Source organism: Pinus tabuliformis, chromosome 2_1, assembly GCF_031772625.1.
Source record: "Pinus tabuliformis cultivar Carrire ecotype Pingquan chromosome 2_1, CPIR1, whole genome shotgun sequence".
Taxonomy (NCBI): Eukaryota; Viridiplantae; Streptophyta; class Pinopsida; order Pinales; family Pinaceae; genus Pinus; species Pinus tabuliformis.
Window position 1 is genome coordinate 520,338,409 of NC_142299.1, and position 25,874 is coordinate 520,364,282.

General features: G+C 37.5%; 1 protein-coding gene across 4 annotated transcripts in view; it reads left to right on the top strand.

Annotated features, from left to right (window-relative positions):
- LOC149201234 (uncharacterized) overlaps nucleotides 1–25,874 on the top strand; it is a 243,426-nt gene that overhangs the window by 135,539 nt on the left and 82,013 nt on the right. For all 4 annotated transcript variants that reach the window (XM_089402896.1, XM_089402895.1, XM_089402898.1 and 1 more), the window contains exons 14-16: nucleotides 17,154–17,270; nucleotides 17,380–17,431; nucleotides 17,553–17,614. In XM_089402896.1, coding sequence (XP_089259022.1) covers nucleotides 17,154–17,270; nucleotides 17,380–17,431; nucleotides 17,553–17,614 — 231 coding nt within the window. The remainder of the gene's footprint in view (nucleotides 1–17,153; nucleotides 17,271–17,379; nucleotides 17,432–17,552; nucleotides 17,615–25,874) is intronic.

Below are 25,874 nucleotides of genomic sequence, written 5' to 3' on the forward strand. Positions count from 1 at the left end.
TCTTGTGATTCGAATGTAGATAAGGAATTTTTATTGTTTGAACTTCCTTAAACGTTTTTATGGCAGTTTCCTAATTTCCATCAGGCATTGTTGTTGTTGACTTAACTACTGAATCCTTATTTGGGGTGTCCTCTGTTTGAACGACAACCTCTGAGTACGTTTTTACTTCAATAGGGTTTGGATTTACTTGAACTGCGAGATTAGTGGTATTGATGTTTGTTTCTTCAGTTTGCATTGTTACATCTAGAGATTTTGATGCTTCTTTTGTGACAAGTTCTTTGAACCTATTCGTCAATGATTTATTTGCGTCCTTAAATTTTTTAATCTGTTTGTGCATATTTTGATTATGATTTTTGAGACGTAAGCATTCTTCATTCTTTGAGTCAACTTATTTTGGCCTTCACGCTTCTCGTCTTTTAAACACTTGATTTGTTCTACTAATGTTTGGTTAAGGCTCTTTAAACATAAATTTTCTTCTTTTTTGTTCTAATAAACGCTCCTTGAGTTCCTTCTTTGATTCTTTAGCTTTCTTGACTTGTTTGAGTAGTTTTTCTTGGTGATCTCTGAGGCGTGGAATTTCTGTCTTTGCTGCAGATGACTTCTTCAAGCTCTTTTTGCTTCTTTGATATAGTTTTTTCGTTATCTTGAAACATAAAGTCTGAGATATCCTTAAGGTCTTCTAATGAAGATTTTATTGATTTTGATTTACTTGTTATGTCTTGAAATGTGACCATCTTCCCTTTATAAGGAAACATCAAAACTTGTTTCTCTATGTTTAACATGAATGTACCCAAATCCTTAAACCAGGGTTGACCGAGTATGATGTCTGTCTTTTTATCCGTCCTTACAACATGAAATCGAGATATGTACTCATAATGACCTATTGTCACTTGTAGATCACTAATTTTATACTCTTTTTGGTCAAAAATATTTTTCTTTACACCAATGCTTAGATCTGGAATTAATAGTTGATTTGCCAAGTTGATGTTGATATAATTTTTATCGTTGCTTGGGCTGATAGCGACATTAACTTCTCTTCCTTGGATACTTCCTTTTAATGTAATTACTCCGTGATCTGTAACTGAAAGACCATTATAGGAAAACCTTTCTTCCTTTGTCATTTTAGAATTGAGCTCCATCATTTTTTTTTCAATGATTGATCCCATTTGTTTTGTCGAGATGACTTAAGGTATTATGTAATCTAAATATATAAAATTTCTTTTAATTTGATGGATTGTGAACACTTAGCTATCAATTGGAATATTCTCCAAATTCACCTTTTTATGTTTTATAAGAATATATATCTTCCCTTTAATCCACTAAGGAATAAAATTTAATACTACCCTTTTCTTATATTCACTTATATATATTTGAATGCTTCTCTTTATACTTATATAAAGAGATATGCTTTCACGTAACCTTCTTAATTTTTTTTTGTAACTTTATATTCTCTCATTTTTTTTTGACTTGAACTTTTCTTTAAAGTACCCCTTTATAATATAAAACTTCTCTTTATATATCTTTATTTATATATATTTTTTCTTTTTTCTTTTTGAAAAGTTACAACCCTAGTGAAACGCGACTATTGATCTCTTTGGGGTATAATATAAAATATATGTCCACTTATATTCCTTTGACTCGGTTAATTTCCTCCACGTAAAAGTAAAACTTACCATTCACATATAGAGTTTTTTATTCCTTTTGATTTTCTTTTACCTTGAAAATACCATGGACAATTACCATGGGTTGCTAAAACCACGGGCTTGTAAACCAGCGAATGAAGAATCAAGATAATATTATATACTCTTCCTTCTCTTATGTATAGTTTTAAAGATATTTGGAAAGATTCTCTCTTAACTTTATCATGCACTTTTTATCCATAATGTAGAACCTTTTTATATATTTGAATTTTCTCCTTCAAATTTTACACTAGACTATATCTCTCTCTATATATATATATATTTTTTAATCTTTATATGTACTTTTTTTTCTTTGACTATCTTCTTTTTTTCTTTATTTTCTTTTTGTTTAGTGGCCAAAGACCTCTGACAAATTAGTGATGGAGAAACTCCCAAAAGTGTAGCGAAATGCTTCAATCTCGACGACAACAATGTTGACGAAACCTGGATGGCCAAGGACCTGGATCGGAGAGCGTGACTCTGTACAGCGGTGGAGCGACCAGAGGATTGAATTGCTCCGATACTAATTAACGACCAAAAGTCGTATACACAACAGAAATATTAAAATACTTCGTAGACAAAGACATCCATGATAGGACAATAATTGTAAATTGTATATTGTATAAATAATTGATGTAGGATGAGTACAAATGAGAATGAGGGTCCTGTATATATAGCCAAGTAAGTTCCCTTTCACTAACGGTTATGTCCTTATGGACATACCTTTTCATTAATTGCTAACTAATTAATCATTAATATTTAATGCAGAAGTGTCCTCAGACACATAATTTTATTAATAAGAAAATAAATTACATCTGGAATTTTTCAAGAGTTTACACCCGAACAACAAAACACTCTTGCAATGAGCTATTTATAAGCTCAATGTCCTAACTACCTCTAATTATGGATCACTTATAAAATAACATCTGTCCATTTACAATAAAAGCTATTTAAACAACTTACTAACAATTCTCCTAAATTAGAGCCTAAGATATGGCACATTTGTAGAGTCGTATCTTTTTACAACAATATTCTAATTCTAAATGTAATAATTAAATATTCTAGATTAATAATTATTAATTTAAAATATTAAATTAATAATTATTTTATTCTAACTTTATAACCTATGATAATATTTTATTTTTGGATCATCTAACATTCCCCCCATGATCCAAAGATACATTACAACAGATACCAAGTTCATCCCTGAACTTAGTAAATTTTATTTTGCCAAGAGGTTTCGTGAAAATGTCGGAGATCTGATCTTCTGAAGGACAATAAATTGGCTTGAGGACATCCTTGGCAATGAGAGATCTGATATGATGATACTTGGTGTCCACATGCTTTGTCTTTGAATGAAAAACTGGGTTCTTGGCAAGCTTAATGGCTGACTGGCTGTCAATGAATAATGACGTAGCTTCTGCCTGAGAAATGCCCAAGTCCTGCAAAATTTTGTGCAACCAAACAATTTCACATGCTACTTCCCATGCTGAAATGTACTCTGCTTCTGCTGAAGAAGTGGCCACTGTAGCTTGTTTCTTACAACTCCAAGACACTGCTGCTGACCCCATGCTCATTAAATAACCTGATGTTGATGCTCGATCATCAATACTTCTAGCAAAGTCGGCATCTGAAAATCCACCAAGTACAAAGTTTTTAGTCTTTTTGTAAAGAAGACCAAAATCTTTTGTTCCTTGGATATATCGAAGAACTCTTTTGGCTGCATTCCAGTGGTTATCTCGTGGTTCCTGCATAAAACATGAAAGAATACTGACTGCATAAGATAGATCAGGGCGAGTGTTTGTCAAATAAATCAAGCTGCCAATCAACTGTCTATAAGTAGTGCTGTCCACCATTTCCCCCCTTCAAATTTTGAAAGTTTCAAGTTTTGCTCCACGGGGGTAAGAACGGGCTTGCAATCCTGCATTCCAAATTGCTGGAGAACCTCTGCTACATACTTATTCTGAGAAATGAAAATATGATGTGGACGTTGGAAGACTTCAACTCCAAGATAGTAGTGAAGTAATCCCAAATCTGTCATCTTAAAACCTGCATGTAACTCCGTTTTCACCTATGCAATATGATCATCATCATTTCCAGTAATGATCAAATCATCTACATACATAACAAGAATCACCAGATATTTACCTTGTTGTCGCACATACAAAGTATCATCAGATTCATTTCGTTGAAAACCAACTTTCCTAAGGTATTCATCCATTTTTGCATACCAAGCTCGGGGACCTTGTTTTAACCCATATAAAGCCTTGATCAATTTGCAGACTTTATGTTCCTGCCCTTCAATTTCAAAACCTGGTGGTTGTGTCATATATACTTCTTCTTGTAAATCCCCGTTGAGAAAAACACTTTTTACATCCATTTGATGAACTTTCCATCCTTTCTGAGCGGCCAATGCAAGTGTTAATTGGATGGTGCTCCATTTAGCTGTAGGAGCAAAAGTTTCCTTATAATCAATGCCTTCATGCTGCGCAAAACGTTTAGCCACAAGTCTTGCTTTATACTTTTCAAGTTCTCCATTATGATTGTACTTAACTCTGTAAACCCATTTACATCCTATGGGTTTAACATTTTGAGGACAATCAACAAGTTTCCATGTGTTGTTACCAATCACTGCTATGATATTCTTCAATCATAGCATGTTTCCATTCTTTATGTTTTACGGCTTCATTGTATGTGGAAGGTTCAATAAAATCATTTGCTATCAAGGCAAAATTTCCTTCACTTCTGTGTGACTTCCTTGTTCCTGTTTTATTCTGCTCATCAGGCCTTACATCTTTCAAAAGTTGAACTGCCCATTTTGGTAGTTGATGCTCACTTGTTTGAGATTCTGAAAAGTCACCATCATTGTAAAGAGGATTAATGTAAACTGATGTTCGTCGATCAGTTGAAGATTCTGGAGGTGGAGAATCACTGTCAGAAGAACTGCTACTGCTTGGAGATGCAGATGAACTGCTAGAAGATCCAGATGGTGTTGTTGAAGTAGATGGACTGGATGAATCATCTTCAGATGAAGGAAAATCAAGTTCATACCAATTTGGTGAATTTGGTTGACTTTGCATATTTCCTTTTCTTTGACTACCTTTAGTTTCTAACTTTTGAAGAGGACTTTCTATTTCTTCAACACTCTTACTCTTTGTTTCATCAAAAATTACATTTTTGCTCACAATAAATTTTCCGTTGGTCAAAAGACGGTACCCTTTCTTCTCATCAGAATATCCAATCATTGTGCATTTCAAACTTCTTGAGTCAAGCTTAGTTCTTTTTTCTTTCGAAACTAAGGCATAACATACTGATTCAAAAACTCTAAGAAGAAGAAGAATGGTCATAATGATGATGTTCAAATGAGGTTGAGGTCACTTGTATTTATAGCCTTCCAAGGGTGTCCAATTTGCTTTAGGGCCGACTTGATCAAATATGCACTTGTGGGCTTTAATTAAAAAATGCACTTTCCCTTGTCCAAATTGATCGCTTCAATAGTCAAAATTGGTCCTCTCGTAAAGAGGAATCTCATCCTATGGTTGGAATTTGTCACTGAGCTGCCAAATTAACACTGCCTCTCAGCTAGGACAAATTCCAACTACATCATGCAATCATCGCAAGAATCATATCATCAAATCATATCCAATGTCAAGTATCTCGACATCAAATGTCATCACTGCTAATCTCTTGATTGTCTTTGCTCATATGCTGAACATTCTTGAATCTAAAAGAAGAAGAATTTGACATCGGAAGGGAGCTTAAGCTACCACCCTTTATCACGTCGAAGAGCACATCTCTATTCGAAACAACATCAAGGACCACATCTCAACCTGAAACTACAAAGGGGAGCACATCTCAACCCAAAATCCAATGACAATGAGGAAGGTTCTATTGGACACTCTCACCCCATGTCAAGCAATAGGCGAGATACCACTTACCAAGCAAGGATCACAACCATCCCATGATGCAATCAAGATACCACTTGCTATATGAGGTAAGGATCACAACCATCCTATTGCCTGCTGATCTTGCTAATAATGACACTCAGTAGTCATGTGGTAGAACACCTACATCATAATCATAATCAACTTGGGTGAGATACCCCTTTTACCAAAGGTAAGGATCACACGCCCCCAAGCACTCTCTCAACCTTTTGGCTAGATGGCGAGCGGTAATCCCAACAAGCCCAGTTTGTGGATATGATGCCAACTGGGGTATACTCTGCATAGACCAAGATAAGGGGAGATACTCGATTTGTCAAAATAGACAAGGATCACATAGACCCTATGGGTGTGTTAAAATTGGCAACTAGGGCCAAACTCCATGTGGGTCATCTTATTTATGGTAGTTGATATTTTTCTTGGATCCCTCTCATCGAGAGGTGTAGGATTGATCTAAAGATCATCCGATTCCGATAAGTATTCATGGAGTTATGAATTTATTTGCGTTATAAGACAATTTGTCAAGGTCGACCAACAACCAAATAAACCCCACATGTGCTCAACATTTTAGTATAAATAGAGGTGGCCTTCAAGTCATTTCAACACACTTGGGATCTCTTCCTCTCTCTACTTGTCTTTGGGTTTTAGTAGGAGGAGAGATCCTAAGGAATAACGTTGCCTTGATCCGGAGGGTAGAAAGCTGGAACTGTTGGAAAAGCCGGAAAAGCTGGAACTACCGGAAAAATCGAAAATGCCGGAAAAGCCGGAACTGCTAGAACTGTCAGAAAGCCGGAACTGCTAGAACTGTCAGAAAGTCGGAACTGCTAGAACTGTCAGAAAGCCGGAACTGCTAGAACTGTCAGAAAGCCGGAACTGTCGGAAAAGTCGGAATTGCTAGAAAAGACGGTATTGTCAGAAAAGCTGGAACTGTCGGAAAAGCCAAAAATGTTGGAAAAGCTGGAACTATCAAAAAAGCTAGAAAAGACAGAACTGCCGAACTGCTGGAAAAGCCGGGAACAAGCGGAACTGCTGGAACTACCGGGAACTGCTGGAACTGCCAGAACTGCTGGGACCTGCGGAAACAGTCGGAGCATTTGTTTCTGAAGGAGAGCAGCATGCAAGGGACATCTAACTAACAGTGAGACAGTTGTATGGTACTTAGTAGCAAATACATCAAACATGCAATGTTACAGCTAGCATGCAAGGGACAACTAGCATGCAACAACAAGCATGCTAAGGACAACAACCATGCTAGCGACAACAAGCAAGCAAGGGACAAAAAGCAAGCAAGGTGCAACCAACACATAGGTCAGGATGGCAACATGGTGCAACAATGGCACATAATGCAGTACAGTGATGGGTACAGTCATGATTAATGAAGCGTGATGAGATGCAGCATAGTGATGATGGGTGTAGCATGGTGCAGCGTGGTGAGGTGTAGCATGATGACGAAACGTAGCACAACGATAGGTGAAGGAGTCACCTTGGAGAATTAGTTGAAGCAACATGTCTTCAACTGATCTCATGTATCATCTTCTTAGAGATGATCTATGCTCTTATCTAGATAAGTCAAAGTGTTGACTTTTGTTGTAAACGTACTATCTCTCTCTCTCTGCTGAACTATTGAAGAACATATCAGAAGAATTGATCAAGGGTTTCCCCACATTGGGGTTTGTACCTGGCTAGCGCCACATCTTGTGTCCTCTTGTCTTGGCTTGTCTTCTACGATTTATGTTTATGTTCTATTTGCAGTTTACTTTAATGCTAATGTGATTGCTAATCTGGAAAAGATATGGACCTAACTGTGAAAATTGAAATAAATTGCTCTAAGCATAGAACATACATAAAATTAACATGGTATCAGAGCTGAGGTGAAGACAATGCCCAAGCAAGAGTGAAAGAGCAATCACCAAATGCAGTTGGGAAAGGACAAAAGGGTTAGTGGATTCCTCATCTCTCTTCAAATTCACCAAGGGTGAAGTTGAGGCAGAGAATATTATTAGAATGGCGTAGCGGAATATGGCCCACCTAAAGATCACTTCATTGGAAGACCGGATCTCAGGGTGGAAGGAAAGGCAGATAACTAGTTCGACCATTATGCAAAGGAGTGTCCGACTGGCAAGGACACATCACTTGATGATGATAACAATCATTCCAGGGACATCTTCAACGATCAAAGGAATGACAGGTAATGCAGGTCATCAAGGAAATGGCCAACTCTTCATAGAAAGCAAGGAACTCTAGGTATGAAGAATCAAATGTTGTTTCTGATAAGATAAAGAAGCGTTATCTTTTATTGGCCCTCTCCTTCATATTCTTTGGGAATCTGGCTTATAGATTGTAGTGCTTCAAGGCACTTCATCGGATAGATGGGTGCACTCTCTAATTTGGTAGAGATGGAAACAATCGTGGGATTATACTTGGAGCCGATGCCACCTATCCCGGAAAGGGTGTAGGGAATGTTAAATCTCTATTGAATAAGGGTAACTCGATTCATTTACAGAATCTCTTTTATGTACCTGATCGCAAGAAGAACATGGTGTCCATCTCAGAAATGGAAGTCAAAGGTTTCAAGGTGGCATTCATCGATGGAAAGACACGTGTTAAAAAATATAATTTTCAAAGATGTTTTTTCTCACGGGTTCAGGGTTGGCAATTTGTATCAAGTTGCAGGATGGTCCATTAGGGATCATGTCAATTGACATATCGCATCTATAACACCGAAGATCTACCTATGGGGCCCTACCTGATGTGAGTCAAATGTTGATAGGTATGTTTGAATTCAAGTAGAGCATGAAGGTACATGTCTGGGATGTATCGAAGGAAAATCTTATAAGGGAACCATTCCCCTCATGCAACAGGTCCATAGGTTTGGAACAACCCGAGGAGTTTGAGATTCATGATCGGGAATCTCACGTATACAGGTGGAAGAAAGCCCTTTATGGCTTGAAGCAAAACACCCCGGGCATAGTATGAGAGGATTGATCACTGTCTGATGAAGCTGAGATTCACTAGGAGTGAAACCGATCCAAACCATTACCCAAAGGTTGTGGATGATAGACCTCTCATACTGACACCTTATGAGGACGACCTATTTCTGACAGGTGCAAACCCTCTCATTTGCAGAAGTAAGAGGGAGTTGGATTCCGGATGTGGAATGATGAACTGCAAGCCTGTGACTACCTCGAGGATCTTAACTTTCAGAAGTTATATGGTAGTGATTTCGAACCAGATTTGGGAAATGCCTCTAAGTTTCATAAACTCATTCGCGTTGATGTTCTCGGTGAACTTCCGTCCGGACATATGTTTTGCAGCTAGCATGGTGAGCTCATATTTGGTTGAGCCTCACTGGATTGGTGCCAAGAATCTTCTGAGATATCTTCGGGGCACAATCTCTCATGGATTGAGATACACTGCCAGAAATATGAAACTGCATGATTATTCGAATGCTGACTGGGCAGGTAGTGTGGAGGATCACTAGAGCACTTCTCAGTGCTGGTTCTCTTTGGATTCTGCTTCGATATCATGGATGAGCAGGAAGCAGAAGTCGGTTGCTATAAGCACCGCCGAGACCGAATACATAGCTACGAGTATGATCTCATGTGAAGCTGCATGGTTGCAGAAGCTCTTAAGTGAGTTGTTTGTACACATGATGAATACCACTGTGATTCTTTGTGACAACCAGAGGGGGGATTCGATTGTTGAAGAATCCTGTATTCGATGATTGCTCCAGCAAATAGACATCAGATACTGCCTTATCTGCGATATGCTAAGTTGATGAGTGAGGAGGCTCCATTGCATTGAGACAGATGTATAGGTCGCAGACATTTTGTCAATGCCCCGGGGAAAGGTCAAATCTGTAACTTTCCCGAATGACTTGGAGTCGTTGAGGGAACTTCTTATAAGGGTCCTGCATGTTGCATGCATTGAGCTTTGGGAGCTCTGGGGGGCTTGGGGTACTTACTAGAGTAACATATGACCACAAGGCGACTCACCCTCCCCTGGTGTTGCACTATGAACAGGATGATTAGTTCTTCTATGGGCTGGGATGATTAGTTCTCCCGTGGCAACTGTGGAACAGGATGATTAGTTCTCCTGTGGGCCGGGATGATTAGTTCTCCCATGGCAACTGTGGAACAAGATGATTAGTTCTCCTATGGGCCAGGATGATTTGTTCTCTGTGGCGACTGTGGAACAGGATGATTAGTTCTCCTGTGGGTCAGGATGACTTGTTCTCTGTGGCGACTGTGGAAGATGATGATTAGTTCTTCTGTGGGCCAGGATGATTAGTTCTCCGTGGCATCCACTGACAGGATGATTTGTTCTCTTGTGGACAGGATGATTAGTTCTCCTGTCGAGGCATCCTACCCATGCAGTCTGGGACTCATGGGAAGTACCTCTCATCTGATCAATGAGCAGGGAAATGAGGATAGGGACCATAGTAGTACTATCGATGGACGCATCGCTGTATCTATCGTACTCCCTATGCTAGGATGACCTCCATTGATCTGGGATCAATGAAACTGATCTGGGATCAGTATGAGTGGTTTGAGACACTCTCTTGTGACATTGATCTGGGATCAGTATGAGTGGTTTGAGACACTCTCTTGTGATATTGATCTGGGATCAATAAAACTGACTTCGGGCCAGTAAGAGTGATGTGACACACTCTCTTCAGATGAAACTGACTTCGGGTTAGTAGAGAATGGTATGAGACATTCTCGATCAATTCTTCTTCTTCATGGTTCAGCAGAGCAGAGCAGAGCAGAGCTCAGCAGATCAAAGCAGAGAAGAGCATAGCAGATCAGAGTAGAGCAGAGCAGTGCAGAGCACTGATGGCAGAGATAGTACAATCGGACATATGGATCAACGGATGGAGTTCTCCCTAGTTGAGAGGGAGTGTTAAAATTGGAAACTAGGGCCAAACTCCATGTGGGTCATCTTATTTATGGCAGTTGATATTTTTCTTGGATCCCTCTCATCGAGAGGTGTAGGATTGATCTAAAGATAATTTGATTCCGATAAGTATTCATGGAGTTATGACTTTATTTGCGTTATAAGACAATTCGTCAAGGTTGGCCAGCAACCAAATAAACCCCACATGTGCTCAACGTTTTAGTATAAATAGAGGTGGCCTTCATGTCATTTCAACACACTTGGGATCTCTTCCTCTCTCTACTTGTCTTTGGGTTTTAGTAGGAGGAGAGATCCTAAGGAATAACGTTGCCCTGATCTAGAGGGTAGAAAGCCGAAACTGCCAGAAAAGTCAGAAAAGCCGGAAAAACGGGAAATGCCGGAAAAGTAGAAACTGCCAGAACTGTCGGAAAGCCGGAACTGCCGGAAAAGCCGGAACTGCCAGAAAAGACGGAACTGTCGGAAAAGCTGAAACTGCTAGAAAATCCAGTAAAGCCGGAAAAGCCGGAAAAGCTAAAAAAGCCGGAAAAGCCAGAACTGCCGGGACTGCTGGAATTGCTGGGACTACCGAAACTGCCGGGAACTTTCGGAATTGCCGGGAACAGCTGGAACTGCCGAAACAGCCGGAGCATCTATCTCCGAAGGAGAGCAGCATGCAAGGGACATCTAACTAACATTGGGACAGTTGTATGGTACTTAGTAGCAAATACACCAAGCATGCAATGTTACAACTAGCATGCAAGGGACAACTAGCATGCAACAACAAGCATGCTAAGGACAACAAGAATGCTAGGGACAACAAGCAAGCAAGGGACAAAAAGCAAGCATGGTGCAGCCAACACATAGGTCAGGATGGCAACATGGTGCAACAATGGCACATAATGCAGTACAGTGATGGGTACATTCATGATTAATGAAGCGTGATGAGATGCAGCATAGTGATGATGGGTGCAACATGGTGCAGCGCGGTGAGGTGCAACATGATGACGAAATGCAACACAACGATAGGTGAAGGAGTCACCTTAGAGAATTAGTTGAAGCAGCATGTCTTCAACTGATCTCATGTATCATCTTCTTAGAGATGATCTATGCTCTTATCTAGATAAGTCAAAGTGTTGACTTCTGTTGTAAACATACTATCTCTCTCTCTCTCTCTCTCTTGAACTATTGAAGAACATATAAGAAGAATTGATCAAGGGTTTCCCCACATTGGGGTTTGTCCCTGGCTAGCGCCACATCTTGTGTCCTCTTGTCTTGGCTTGTCTTCTGCGATTTATGTTTATGTTCTATTTGCAGTTTACTTTAATGCTGATGTGATTGCTAATCTGGAAAAGATATGGAGCTAACTGTGAAAATTGAAATAAATTGCTCTAAGCATAGAACATACCTAAAATTAACAGTGACAGATATGGGAGCAACATCTACGACCCTATTGTCCAGAGATCCCTCAACCCCATGAGCCTTCCATCTCAATTCCTCACCTTGGGAGCTTAGACAGGGGGGAAGAGTTGGCTCAATGTTCTTGATTAGTGATACTCTCTGTAGATCAAAAACATATCATCGTGCTCATATCTGGCATCGACTTATTCGTCATGTCACAATAGCAACAATCTCCTATTCATGCAGGACATCAAATCCAAGCCTAAGCTTGTCTCGTACAACAACACTGACTGAAGATATCTTAGTCCCAGCTATATAAGAGATTCTCTACCAATTGGATCCCACTCATTATTATCGCAATGTATCCTTGTCATATCTAGAACCCTGCTCAAACAACTCTCCAAAGAGCTTCTTCAATGTGCCTCACAGCTAGTCATGCCAGCAACATCGTACTCAACCTCGACCGTGCTTAATGAAACAGAATTTTCATCAAAATATCATGGCAAATTTCATACTAAAACAACACCCAAAAGTGTTCATATCATCAATAATTATCCCAAAAAATATCAATACATCCATGCAATCACATATCATAGGTAGAATATCTCAGACTAAAAATTGATCGTCCCATGCAAATATCTTGAAGTGAGTTTAGTGGTAACCCAATGTGCATGAAGCGACTCAATCATGAATTGAATCATAATATATGGACGAGTGTTCACACGAAACATCAATGCTTCAATCAACTATCGGTTGCCAAGGCAAGTTCAACAATATCTCTGCATAATTTCTTAAAATTCTATTCCATCAGAGTGTCCAAGGATTTGCATTTCTATTTTCCAAAAACTCTTCAATAGCTTCACGATATAGATTTTCTTTTCCAAACTTCAGAAAGTAATTCATCATGCTATGATTCGTCATTTTGAACTTCAAAGGCCAACTCCCTCTTACTTTAATCATCAGAAGCTCATTGCCTGTCAAGAATAGACCATCAATATAAAACAAAAATCAAAGCCATACCTTGGACAAATTTTGAAGTAGAGGTTTGGATTCGAACATCTTGCTGGCTTCACCAGATAACTGTCAATGCGACCATACCAGGTTCGAGAAGCTTGCTTCATATAATGTTTTCTACAAACATAACACTTGACCAAACCAATATGCTCAGCCTCACACAAATCAATATTGTGCAATCAAATCCACTATGTCAACTTATCAAGCCTTAGATGCTAAATCGAAGCTAATATCAAAGTCATAAATGTTTCTGCCAATGGCACTGTAAAAAACTCTTTGGACCAAGTGTCAAGAGGAGCTCTCATCCAAATACCAAGTTACAACAACCTTTTATTTACCAAGCACTATCCAATCAAACTTTATCAAGGCATCCTTATGATCATCATTTCTATCACTAATTATAAATGCATACACCAAGGACAAGTCATGTAAGTTTTTGCAATTCATAAAATCACTGCATACTGAATCACAACAATTTGTACTTCAACCAATGTGCCAAATCCAATGATACCAATATGGAATCACTATTGAATACCAATATTAGTCACTAAAAGTCACTATGCCCACATAGCACTATCGTCAAGGCAAATCATCAATTATAAAATCAAAACCCTAATTTGTTATCATAGTGGGTTTAATCAGTCCATAACCCAAAACATATCTATGAACTATTAAGCATCATGTCAAAGTTCTAAGGCATCATCAATTATCCAAGCCTATATTGCTCATGTATACTAAATTAAGTCAATAAGCCAAATCTTGTCAAACCCTTGCAATCGTTCTCAAACACTGTCATATACTAGCTTCAGTGATCAAATCAAAATAACATACTGATATGCATATTCCAGTCACTTGCAAATGCAAGTCTAGTCAACACATTCACATTCTCTATAGTAAGTCAAACATTCAAACTTCCCTACTCATAGATTTTTCTGTTGTCTGTTCCATGTCAGTAGGACTGTCATACCCCTGGTGCATTCCTAATTTTATGCATAAAGCTTTAGTTTTTTTTGTGACTTACAGGTACAACTGCACCCATAGGCCTTTTTCCGTGTGATTGGGGCTTAAACTAACAGAAACCCTCTCTTTTTAGGCCATAACTCGCTACAGACTAACAACATCAGATGTTAGTTTATTCATGTCCAAAAAAAATCTTACTTCAACGGTAAAGAGTGTTTTATACATTTAATGCAAATGATGATAGGTGAAGGGATCTTATAGAGAGTCTCTCCCTCTTAATGTGAAACCACTTCAGTCATCATTATTCAAAACATCAACTTGTCTATAATACCTTCATGCATCAACATAAATGTTAAGTTATGAAATCAAACTATATCAGGTTCTAAAACATATATCCATCATGGTCATAACATGTTAGCATCAACTACTTCATCACCGTATATGAACATGACATCAAACTTTCATCAAGGGTTAGTGTCAATCACTATTGAATACTAATATTAGTCACTAAAAGTCACTATGCCCACATAGCACTATCATCAAGGCAAATCATTAGCTATAAAATCAAAACCCTAATTTGTTATCATAGTGGGTTCAATCAGTCCATAACCCAAAACATATCTATATGAACTATCAAGCATCATGTCAGAGTTCTAAGGCATCATCAATTATCCAAGCCAATATTTCTCATGTATACTAAATTAAGTCAATTAGCCAAATCTTTTCAAACCCTTGCAATCGTTATCAAACACTGTCATATACTAGCTTCAATGATCAAATCAAAATAACATACTGATATGCATATTCTGGTCCCCTGCAAATACAAGTTTAGTCAACACATTCACATTCTCTATAGTAAGTCAAACATTCAAACTTCCCTACTCATAGATTTTTTTGTTGTCTGTTCCATGTCAGTAGGACTGTCATGCTCCTAGTGCATTCCTGATTTTATGCATAACGCTTCAGTTTTTTTTTTGTGACTTACAGGTACAACTGCACCCATATGCCTTTTTCCGTGTGATTAGGGCTTAAAATAAGAGAAACCCTCTCTTTTCAGGCCATAACTCGCTACAGACTAACAACATCAGATATTAGTTTATTCAATGGGAGGTGATCATCTCCCTCTTGAACTAGCCTTCAAGGGTCATGATTGTCCATTGACCATATAACATTGTTGCCTTCAATATATTCATCAACTTCATCAATAGCCAAGGTGTAATTGAGACTATGGTTACATCATATCTGTCACAAGTACTAGAACATCTTCACACTGATCATGCAAGGGTTTCTAGATTGCATATCTCAAGTCTTTGTCATAATCCATGGTTTCTTCCAAACCCTAACCTCATAGTATACATCAAACCCTAATAACCATATTGCCTAGGGTTTCCTTCTAACCATAGTATTCTTTTAAGTCTCCTCCATCTTCTCTTGCTTCCATGAAAGGTGTCTTCATATGGGTGATCGTCAATGGCTTTTCTTCAATCCAACTCTGATACCATGTTAATTTTTGTAGGCCTATGATGTTCTTTGCTTTAGATAATTGCATTTCTTCAATTACATATTAAATTCACCCCACATCATCATATCATTATTCAGATTTACTACATTATTCAACAACATATGTAATTGTATAGAAAGAACATCATCATCATCATTGCAACAGAACATAAAGGAACAATAGAAGAAAAACATTCACACATAGAGACACTAGGAATGGTCGAAGACCAGGGAAAAACCAACTACGGGGAAAACCCTTTTATTTCTTTTCTAATTAGATTGTCATTGAATGATTAAGCAAAAGAGAGTACAATGATCCATATCTTCAACCATAATCCTATCCAACAAAAACAACTAAAAAACACCCATGAGATGAACCCAACAATGCTAACAATCAAAACCCTGATTCAGAATCCTACAATCAACTGTCACTGTCTGCGGTCAATTGCCGAACTCTGCGGTCAATGGGGGAAATTTGCAGTCAATTGTAAAACTCAAACCCTAGGTCCCAACCACATGCAAAGAGTGATGTGCGTGCAGCTGAAATCCTCCAATTGCACGCATGAGCCTGTGTCCCTGTAGTTATAGCCGAAAATTGCTTGTGACAAGCCTGCAGTCAGAAACCAAAACCCTAGCACACGTGCGAGCTTTGGACCATGCAAGCCAACTTTCCACGAATCATCTCAAACCTGTGCAAGCCAAACCAAAGAAAGAAGAAGAATGATCATAATGATGATGTCCAAATGAGGTTGAGGTCACTTGTATTTATAGCCTTCCAAGGGTGTCCAATTTGCTTTAGGGCCGACCTGATCAAATATGCATATGTGGGATTTAATTCAAAAACACTCTTTCTCTTGTCCAAATTGAGCACTTCAATAGTTGGAATTTGTCATTGAGCTGCCAAATTAACAGAGTCAACTCAAGCTACTTAACTGTTTGATGGGGTAGTGATGAAGACCTAATGCTGAACCGTGGAGTATGGTATCGAGGAGAAGTTTTGCAAGTTGGCTATACAAATTTCCTTATTGATGTAGACTATGGCTATGGAGACAATCCATTGGCTTAAGAATCACACACTCCATAGTTGGTTTTAAGTAGCTATGCATTGCATGGTAACCCTGATAACTATTTGCTTTTGTTTGCGGTGTAAGGATCTAGTTGTTATTGTGATTAATGGGCCGATGGCCTTCAGTATTTTGTCATGTTTTACTTTGCTTGATGACACAATTAGCATTGGTTTAAAAGTGTTTTTGATTTAGAATTCTCATGGACAACACATGCTTATTCCCTTGTAATTATCATTTTTGGGAATATCTGGACATTTTTGTTTTGAGAAATATATCTTATAGTCTCTTTGACTAAGCTGCTGTGCTATGAGGGGCATATCTATGCCATCAAAGTCACCCAGTACTTGCACTTCACCTCATTTGCACCCGCTTAGAGAATTTTGAACCCAGGGCTCTGTGTTAGGACAAGTCTGATCACCTTGCTGCTTGCCACCTTGCCACCATACCACACTCCCATTGGCAAGAATATTTGGACTTTTGGCATGATATTTGACTGAAATCCAAGTATATGATATACTTTGACACCATGATAATTATGATGATTGCTATTTGTAATTACTTTACAATGTTTTCGTTTGATATCAAATGGAATTGCACATGCTAGCTGTGATTATTAAGGGAATGGTTGGGGATATTTTTGACATTCAATTATTTATTGATGGATTGTATCTTGAACTTTCAATTCTTTGAAATTTCAGACCTTGCCTCAGCCAATGACTATTCCTTTGTCATCTTCAAGTTCTTCGACAAGTGTTGCAGTGTCTTCAGTACTTCCATTCATGCAAAGAATTGCACAACATAATGCTACACAAAGGGTAAAGCTAACTCTGATGATGGCACTTTTTTGGAAGTTTTTATATAAGGTAGTTAGGGAATGGTTTGCGTCTTATAACAGAGCTAAATTTTTGTTTTGGTTTTTGTCAGGATCAACTTGTCAACCTAATTAAGTCTCTGAGCCAGGCCAAAACTTCTTCAGGTTTTAGAATTGTAGTTTGATTTTTGTGAGGACTTACTGATGCTGTGCATGTTCTATCAGCCTTGGAACTTATGTTCTGTGTTCTTCAGAAACTTATATCTTGATTCTGGTTTTGTGACAGTTCATCAGCTGCGTATTCTGGGTTCTAAATCCTTCACTGACGCTGGCGTTGAAATTTCAATGGTCCGTGGTACCTCTTGCTACTTATATTTAGACAAAATATTCATTATTGTGTTGACTTTATTTTTTGTAAGAAGTGGACTGTATGGTTGAAGTATTTTTAATGTATTTTTTGGTTTGTATTCAGCATTTTCCCTTGCGATAGGATCTCTTAGTGCCTGATTTCAGAGAATTTACGCAGTCTAGATGGAGAAACAAATTATTTCATATATTTTTGTCAGGATATAGCTATCGAATATCCTAATAAATAGTTACAATTGTTGACAATAACAAGAACTTTCAAGATTTATGCAGTGAAACAGTGTGTTTTGGTTCACCATTTTTTCAAGAAGCTGCTTGTTCTTATCATTTTCAAGTAGTGAAATATTATCCATGCCTGAAATTGAACATATACTTTGGATTGTAAGATCACACAATACTATATATATATATATATATATATACATATATAATTTTTTGGTTGAAATAAAATCTACCTGTGTTGGAATCTAGCACAAGTCATGTGGGATAGGGCGTTGATGGCAATTCTTGCTATATTTCCTACCAAAATTAAAACTTGTCAAGGCTCAAGCTGGGTACTGGGTAGAAAGTTTTGTCAACTAAGGACGACTTTAAAGTTAAAGCTACATGTCAAAGATTTTAGTAGTATGTTAAACTTGTGAAAGACAACTGAAGAAATGAGTTACCCCACTTTGAATTTTGTGTTGACCATTCTTTCTAAGGTACCTATTTGAATGGTAAAGTAACAAGTTGACCTGCGTGCTGGCATTTATATATAATCACAGTGGAAATTTTACCACTTATGGTAAGTTTTTACCAATTATTACAAGTGTTATCTCCTGATCCGTGCCCAGCATAAGGTATCATCCATTGACAGAGATCAATATGAGCCATGTAGGAGGGTTTCCAGCATCCAGAACCTTCAAATTTGCATGGTGTCAAGCTTATTCATGAGGATGGCTATTTCTAGACATTTATATTTTTAAAATGTCTATTTTAAGATGTTACTATTTCTCTCTGTTACTGGATCTGCCCACCCTGGACAATGGATCCGCGGATCCCTGCATTGGGTATGGATTCAGATATGGATCAACCTAAGATCTTCCCACGATCCGCTTCAGACTTCAAGGTGGTCTAAAAACAGAAAAATTGGCCACAATAATGACAAAATCATTGCTCGTCACTTGTGGAACTCTTGCATTTCGCGGTTGCTTTTGAAAATGACTGCTAGTATAAATAATCAGAACAGTATGCATGCCAGTGGTAACAATTGGATGGACAGGAGCTTATTACCTTTCAAGGGTTTGCTGGAAAGGATGGATGGGGCCTTTCACATGGTTGGATGCTGTAGGGATATTTAAAATAGTGAACTTAGACAATTTTGGTTGTGTATTGTTATAAATATGCCAGGATTTCCATTCTATCTAGTTATACTCGTGCTATGATATGGTTATATTAACAATACTCACCTTACATCAAGCTGTTGATTAGCCTTATAAAGTAAAAGTAAGGCGGCATGTTGTTCAAATGATTTGGGTTGTTGATATAACTTTATAAAGTTACTTTCAGTCTTTATGTAATCAATATTTAATTAATGTATGTATGAGGAGTAACAGACTATTAATGTGTATATATAATCTCTTAAATAAATGGAATAATAATGTATATATAGTGACTTAATAAATAATTAATGTATTAGACTAGTTATTATTTATAAGCATTATACATCAATCATTTCATATAAGTATTATACATGTAACTTATATGATTAAAATTTTCTAATTATATTTTTTTATACAAATTTATTTTCTAAAATTATAAAAATATTTTTATATTATTTATACCTGCCATTTCCCGACCATATTTGGATCCTAGCTTTTTGAAAATTTGATGGATTTGTGGTCTATATCTGTATCCATATCTGAATCATGGTAACTTAGTTATTTATAAAAAGTCTTGACTCTTGACATTGTTGCAAGTTGACATTATGGAAAAGATTTCTATTTTTAGACATTGCTACCGATTATAGAACTTCTTGAACCTGGTGGCAAAGTCACTGATTTGTGAATCTGTTGAAGCTGCAACCTGTGGCTTCTCATTGCCCTTCTTCTTGTTTGGACATTGAATTGCACAATGGCCAAATTTATGACATGCAAATCATTTCACTTTGCTCATGTCCTTGTTCTTGTTAGCTCTTAAGGTAGCCTCTCCTTCGGTATTTTTCGTGGTCTTTCCCTCAGCCTTCCTTGCCTGACTGGTAAGGGCAATGTTCTCATCATCACCCTTTTGCCAACACCATCTAAAGACTCTTCTCAAATTTCCTCCTGGATGAAGTCATCTCACAACCTCTCCCAATCTAGAAGCTTCTCTTCTGCCACGATATCCTTGACGAAGGGACTTTGTAACGAACAAAGTTCGTATACTTAGAGGAATTCTCTAACACCAATGTAATGAACAAAGTTCGTACTCATGCAATAATTTTCGGAACACTTCAAAGACAAAAACATCCATTGTAGGACAAGTAATTATATATAAGAATATTTGAATACAAGTGAGATGATGAAATGTTACAAATGAGGGACATACCTCTTCATTAATTAATCACTAATTAATCATTATCTATGTTGCCGGGAAATGTGGGTTCGGGGACAGGAACGGGGATGACATTTTTTGAAACAGGGTGCATGGGTTCGTCGAGGGTATATTATAATTTATATATATAATAATTAATATATAAATATAATAATATTAATAATTATATTTTATAAATTATAATATATATGAATTTGTATATTTTTCAACTTTAAACAAGAAAACTAAAATATTTATGATTTAAACTTTAAATTTTAAAGATTTAAACATGCACATCATTGAACATTCAACATTCACATTGAAATTTCAAAATTTTTAGTTTGATATCAAGTGAAAATTGGAGTTTACATTCAAAATTTGCCTTAAGGCATCTCCAAACATGAACTAGGAAATTTTAAAATACTAAAATAAAAATAGATAAGGCCTAATGAACAATGGCTTCCTCAAGCCATGTCGTCAACATCCATGTCATCAACATCACTTAGATGTTCAACTAACATGCTCTGTAGGTAGGAATCACTCTCATCTTGAGGCTCTTGCTCATCCTAGCAACTGGAGGTATCTCAATAAGGCCATCTAGTTGTATCTCCTCGTCCACACACATAACATCATCTGTGTGTTGGTCCCATCTCTTGAAAAGACCCTCCTTGTGCTCAGGGTATTTTCGAGATATGAGGCGAAGTGTGCTATGAATGTACACTAAGTTCTTTGCCTTCTTTGAGCCCAACCTATTTCTCTTTATTGAATGGATAAAGGTTTAAGTACTCCAATTCCTCTCGCAAGATGAAGAATTAGCTACCTGGAATATTAGGGGAAGCCCATTAAATTAATTAAAAATTTAAAAATAAAAACTAAAATGAAAATTTAAAAATTAATACAGAAATTTAATTGAGAAATTTTAAATAAGATGAGGAACTACAAACTAGCTACCTATCCAAGTAACCATATGGAAAATTGCTGCAACTCAGGAGCATCAACACCATGAAGCCACCACCAATCAATTGGATCCTTCTTCTTGCGTATATTTGCCAAAGATGCATGTGAACCAACGACACCTCGACCACGTGAAAAATGGACAAATTGAGATCATATGTCAGAGTCTAGAGGCTTTTTTTGTACTACCATAAGTTTTCTTGACAACGTTCAAGAATCCTTTGAACACCTCTCTATCTTGGGAAGGAGGCCTCCTTCCTGTTGTGGGATCATACCACTTTGGATTAACTGCATAAGCTGCCATATGAAGAGGGGTGTTCAATTTATTCCAACGCCCATGTATAAACTCTTTCAGTTGTGGCCATAAAGTAGGATCTTTCCTATCTGTGACAGTTTGGATCTTCTCACACATGGAGTATATGTTCTCATAAATCTCACCTAAACATGGACCATCTGTGTTTGCATAGCGGATCATATCACAAATTGGTTCTATAATTGCCACAACAAATTTGGCATGAACTCAAAAATGATCATTCAAAATCAACCTCTGCATCTCCAAAGTTGCATCTGAGGTAGATAACCTCCACTAGTCACACATGTCACTAACGACTGTGGCAGATAAAGCCTTCTTCATTTCCACAAGCCACTTAAGTAAAATGTAGTAAGTTGCAAATCCGATATCTGCGGGTTTAAGTTCCATTTTTGCATGCTTCCGATAAATGGCTTGTGACTGATGATGGTTGCATATAAATATTTGAATTTTGCAGCCATTTTCTATTGATGCTTGAATCCATTCAATTTTCCCAATGTCCTTAAATGCATTATTCGAAGAATGCACTGCACATGGTGTCCAAAAAATATGCTTGGATACATCAAGGACAATTAAAATATTAATAAATCAAAATGTTTATTGTTTAAAATTAGAAAAGTTAAAACAAATCAAAGTTGTACTCAAAATCAAAAATGTAATTCATCTAATTTAAATATAAAATAAATCAAACTTGAAAGTTGAAACTTGTTATTTGTACTCCTTCTGAACCATTGCTCCCGCTGCTTTGCACACTAGAGCTGTATCAGTAATAACTTGAACAACATTGGATGGTCCCACCTCTACAATGGCATCACATAATTGGTCTTTCAAGAACATAGTGTTATTTTCTTGACTAGAACAATCAAATGGCCCTGAGAAGATAAGGGCCAGACATGGAAGAGACAATGATGTTTATTGATGGACGATTCCTACAATTCGTCCATCCATCCATAACAATTGAACATCCATCTACACTCCAAGATGCCTTCAAGGGTGCCATTGCCTTCTAAAGACGAGCTTTCTCCTTGTCTAGCAACACAGTTCAAAGCTTCTCATAACCAAGAGCTTTATACCCTTGAGGTCCATCATTAATAGCACAAACCATTTGCTCAAAATAGGGGGAACATGATGCATTGAAGGGAATGCCACATGCAAGAAAAAATCTTGCTATTGCAAGATCAACACCCTCCCTACCTTTCACATCAAACATGTCATAAAGGCCACCAAGTTTAGGCTTCTTGCTTTGCATTTTATTGTTGCTGTCCCCTTAACACCCTTTGGAGGTTTTTGCCTATCCACATATTTCCAAAGTTGATATTGTGGATTTGATGAAGACATTTTTTATTTTGCAAATTTTGGAAAACAATTTGAACATGTTTAACAAAATTCAAAGTAAAATTTATGTTAATAGATGTTAATAATAATGAGAGACTAAGCTATACTTTATGACAACATAACATTTGTTTTAGTGTAACCATGACAGCCATGTGAGAGAGCTCAAGGATACTACTAAGATATAAATAATAATGCAACCAAAGGCATAGGATTCAGGACTGTTATCAACAAATTTAAAAGAAAATATATGCCCCTCGCCAACATTCTGTCCTAGATAATAACTAGAAAAATAGTTACTTGCAAGTTTCCACAAATAAAAAAATGCACACTTCAAGCAAGACTTGAACAAATTAACTACTTGTGCATAAAAAAAACTTAAAAAACATTCACGCAGCTGAAACAAGTATTGGAAGACAGAGCTGAAAGTGCAATTTAGCTCATAAATCAACTTCATTTGCATTGTTGTTCAGTGAATAATCAAATGCAATATACCTTTCTGACAAAGGCTGTAACAGAACAAAAAATAAATAACCCAAAAAAAGGCAATAAATTTGTCAGACTGTGCAAAACAGATACTTCAATGGGTATGTATGGGAGATGTTAGTTAACTTTTCCAAGCAGCAGCAAAAGAAGGTCCAACCAAACCACACCACAAAAAGATTGCACAAAATAGAAACTGCTCAACAAGCATATGGTGGACCAGATCCTTCAAAAATAATAAATTTCAGCAGCAGATTGATATTGAGTGGCAGTTAAGTTAAAAGAGTTTCCAGATCTATCTCAGGGCACATGATTTGATCCAGTGATTTGGTATTTCAATTTGTATTAGGCTGTGGAGTAGACCTCAAAGGACTAGCATTAGCCACAAGAAACACTATAGTAGACCATAGCATATAACTGTTAATAAGTTAATTACTTCCAAAACGAATGTTATAAATCCATAGTCTTAAAATTCTGGTAAGTGCGCTAACTCGGCACTGTATGAGGGCTGAAATAAGGCTGTAAGCCTGTAAGCAATTGGGATTATTTTGAAGGATTTTTTTGGGGTTTTGGTGTTGGTTGTTAAGCCTAATTCAGATCAACACTATAAGCATACTTTATCAGTTTGGTAGCCTTTTGAAATTGTTTCATCGGTCATCTCAGCTTGGATCTGTGTGTATGTTGTGAAGTCTGTAACAATGGATTATAAGTCAAACAGTCAAACAATCGTTTCAGCTAAGTTCATCAATACAGGGAAAATGAACCAAAGGTGTATGCGCAAGGCAACATGATTTTGTTACCTTGCAATTCCAGACGTGAACCAACGAAAGGCCGACGTGAACCAACAATAGCCCGATGTCAACAGGAAATACTAAATAGTTAATGAAATCTGACGTGAACAAGCCACAGGAAACCAAAATAGTTAATGAAAGCCTGTTCGTCCTATGCCCTCTTTCGGTGAACGAAGACGCTGAACAGTCCACTGCCCTCAGCCCTCTGCGCAAATGTCGGTGCTCTGTCAAATGCTCTGAACTGTCCATTGCCCGTTGTTGTCGCTGTCGAAGGTGAAGCCTCGGTTGCCATCGAAGGTAGGTGAACGGGTTGAACAAGTGGAACAATGAGAAATGGTGAACAATGAAAAATGAAATTTGACAGGTTAGTTTAGGTTTACTCTTGGCTTTTGAAAATAGACTTAGACTTAGTTTAGGTTTCAATATATATATATATATATATATATATATTTTTTTTTTTTTTTAATTTTATGTTTTGAGTTATAATTTTAATTTTAATTTTATGTTTCAAGTTTTAATTTTATGTTTTAAATTTTTATTAATATTAAATTTTAAATTTCAAGAAAAAAATTTATTTTAAATTTTTAATATAAATTCTTTAGCAAGAGCCCAAATAACTCGATTATGAGGTTCTAAGTACCCATCATATGGGTTCGTTGTAACCATTAAGGAAAAAGAACCCAATTTTTTTTTGGAGAACCCAGTTCTTCATAGGAGAACCGAGTTCTTCATAGAAGAACCCGGTTCTTATGGGTTTTGTGAAAATCTCTGAATCTAACACATCAAAAACCCCTACTGCAATTATTGGTTTACAATCTCCTACTTGTTCTTTACATTAACAAGTTATTTAATTGCATAAACATCGAAGTAAACTCTATTGCAGCCTTCACTACTATGCAGATCATGCACTGAAATAAACTGAGACAATAACACAATGGACACCGTTATTTTTGGACAATCGTCCCCAGAAAAACCCAATTCGGGAAAACTGGTGCAACATATATAGGGTTTGTATTATTAAGTAGATTTTGTGAATACAACTAGGGTGCCAGAAATGGCTCACCCAACAGATAATATCCTTGGCAGTTGTACCTTTATTCGGAGACAGATATTCTGGCAAATCAGCAAGCGGATGATCAAACCCCACAACGACTCTGGCTGTTCCCTATGCTCGACAGCGAAAGCTACTCCAAGCACTGCTCTGGAGTTGCGTCACTCCTCCAAGAGCTGCGTCGCCCCCTCTCGGCTCAGAATCTTGTGATCTGCTCCTAGTCTGCCCCATAGAATCTCCCCAATGCTGCCTCTGAGGCCAAACATCAGTCTCTACGGCTTCTGTGTCACCCTTTTGCATCCTCCGCGTCAGCTCTTCAGTCTCTGTGTCAACCCTTCTAGGGGTTGCGTTGTCTCTCCTGGCACTACACTGCCTCTCTGCTATGTATTCTGTTGAAGTTTCTAAGTCTACCAGTTAGAAACCCTCCATGCACTTTACTGATTTATTCCTACTTACTTGTTCCGTTACTTAACAAGTTATTTACAATGTAAATACTGAAAATAAACACCAGTGCATGCTCAACATATTACAAATCATCAACTGAAGGAACAGAAGCAATTACACCAAATGGCACCGTTATTTTTGGACCAATGTCCCCGGAAAAACCCAATGCGGGAAAACCAATTTAGCTATCTGAGGGTTTTCTTATTAAGCAATTTCAAAGTACAATCTGGGTGCCAAATCCGGCCTAGCCAACAGAGAGTTTCCTTGGTAGTAATACCTCTTAGTTTGAGACAAATGTCTTGGCTGAAACCCCGGATACACCTTCCG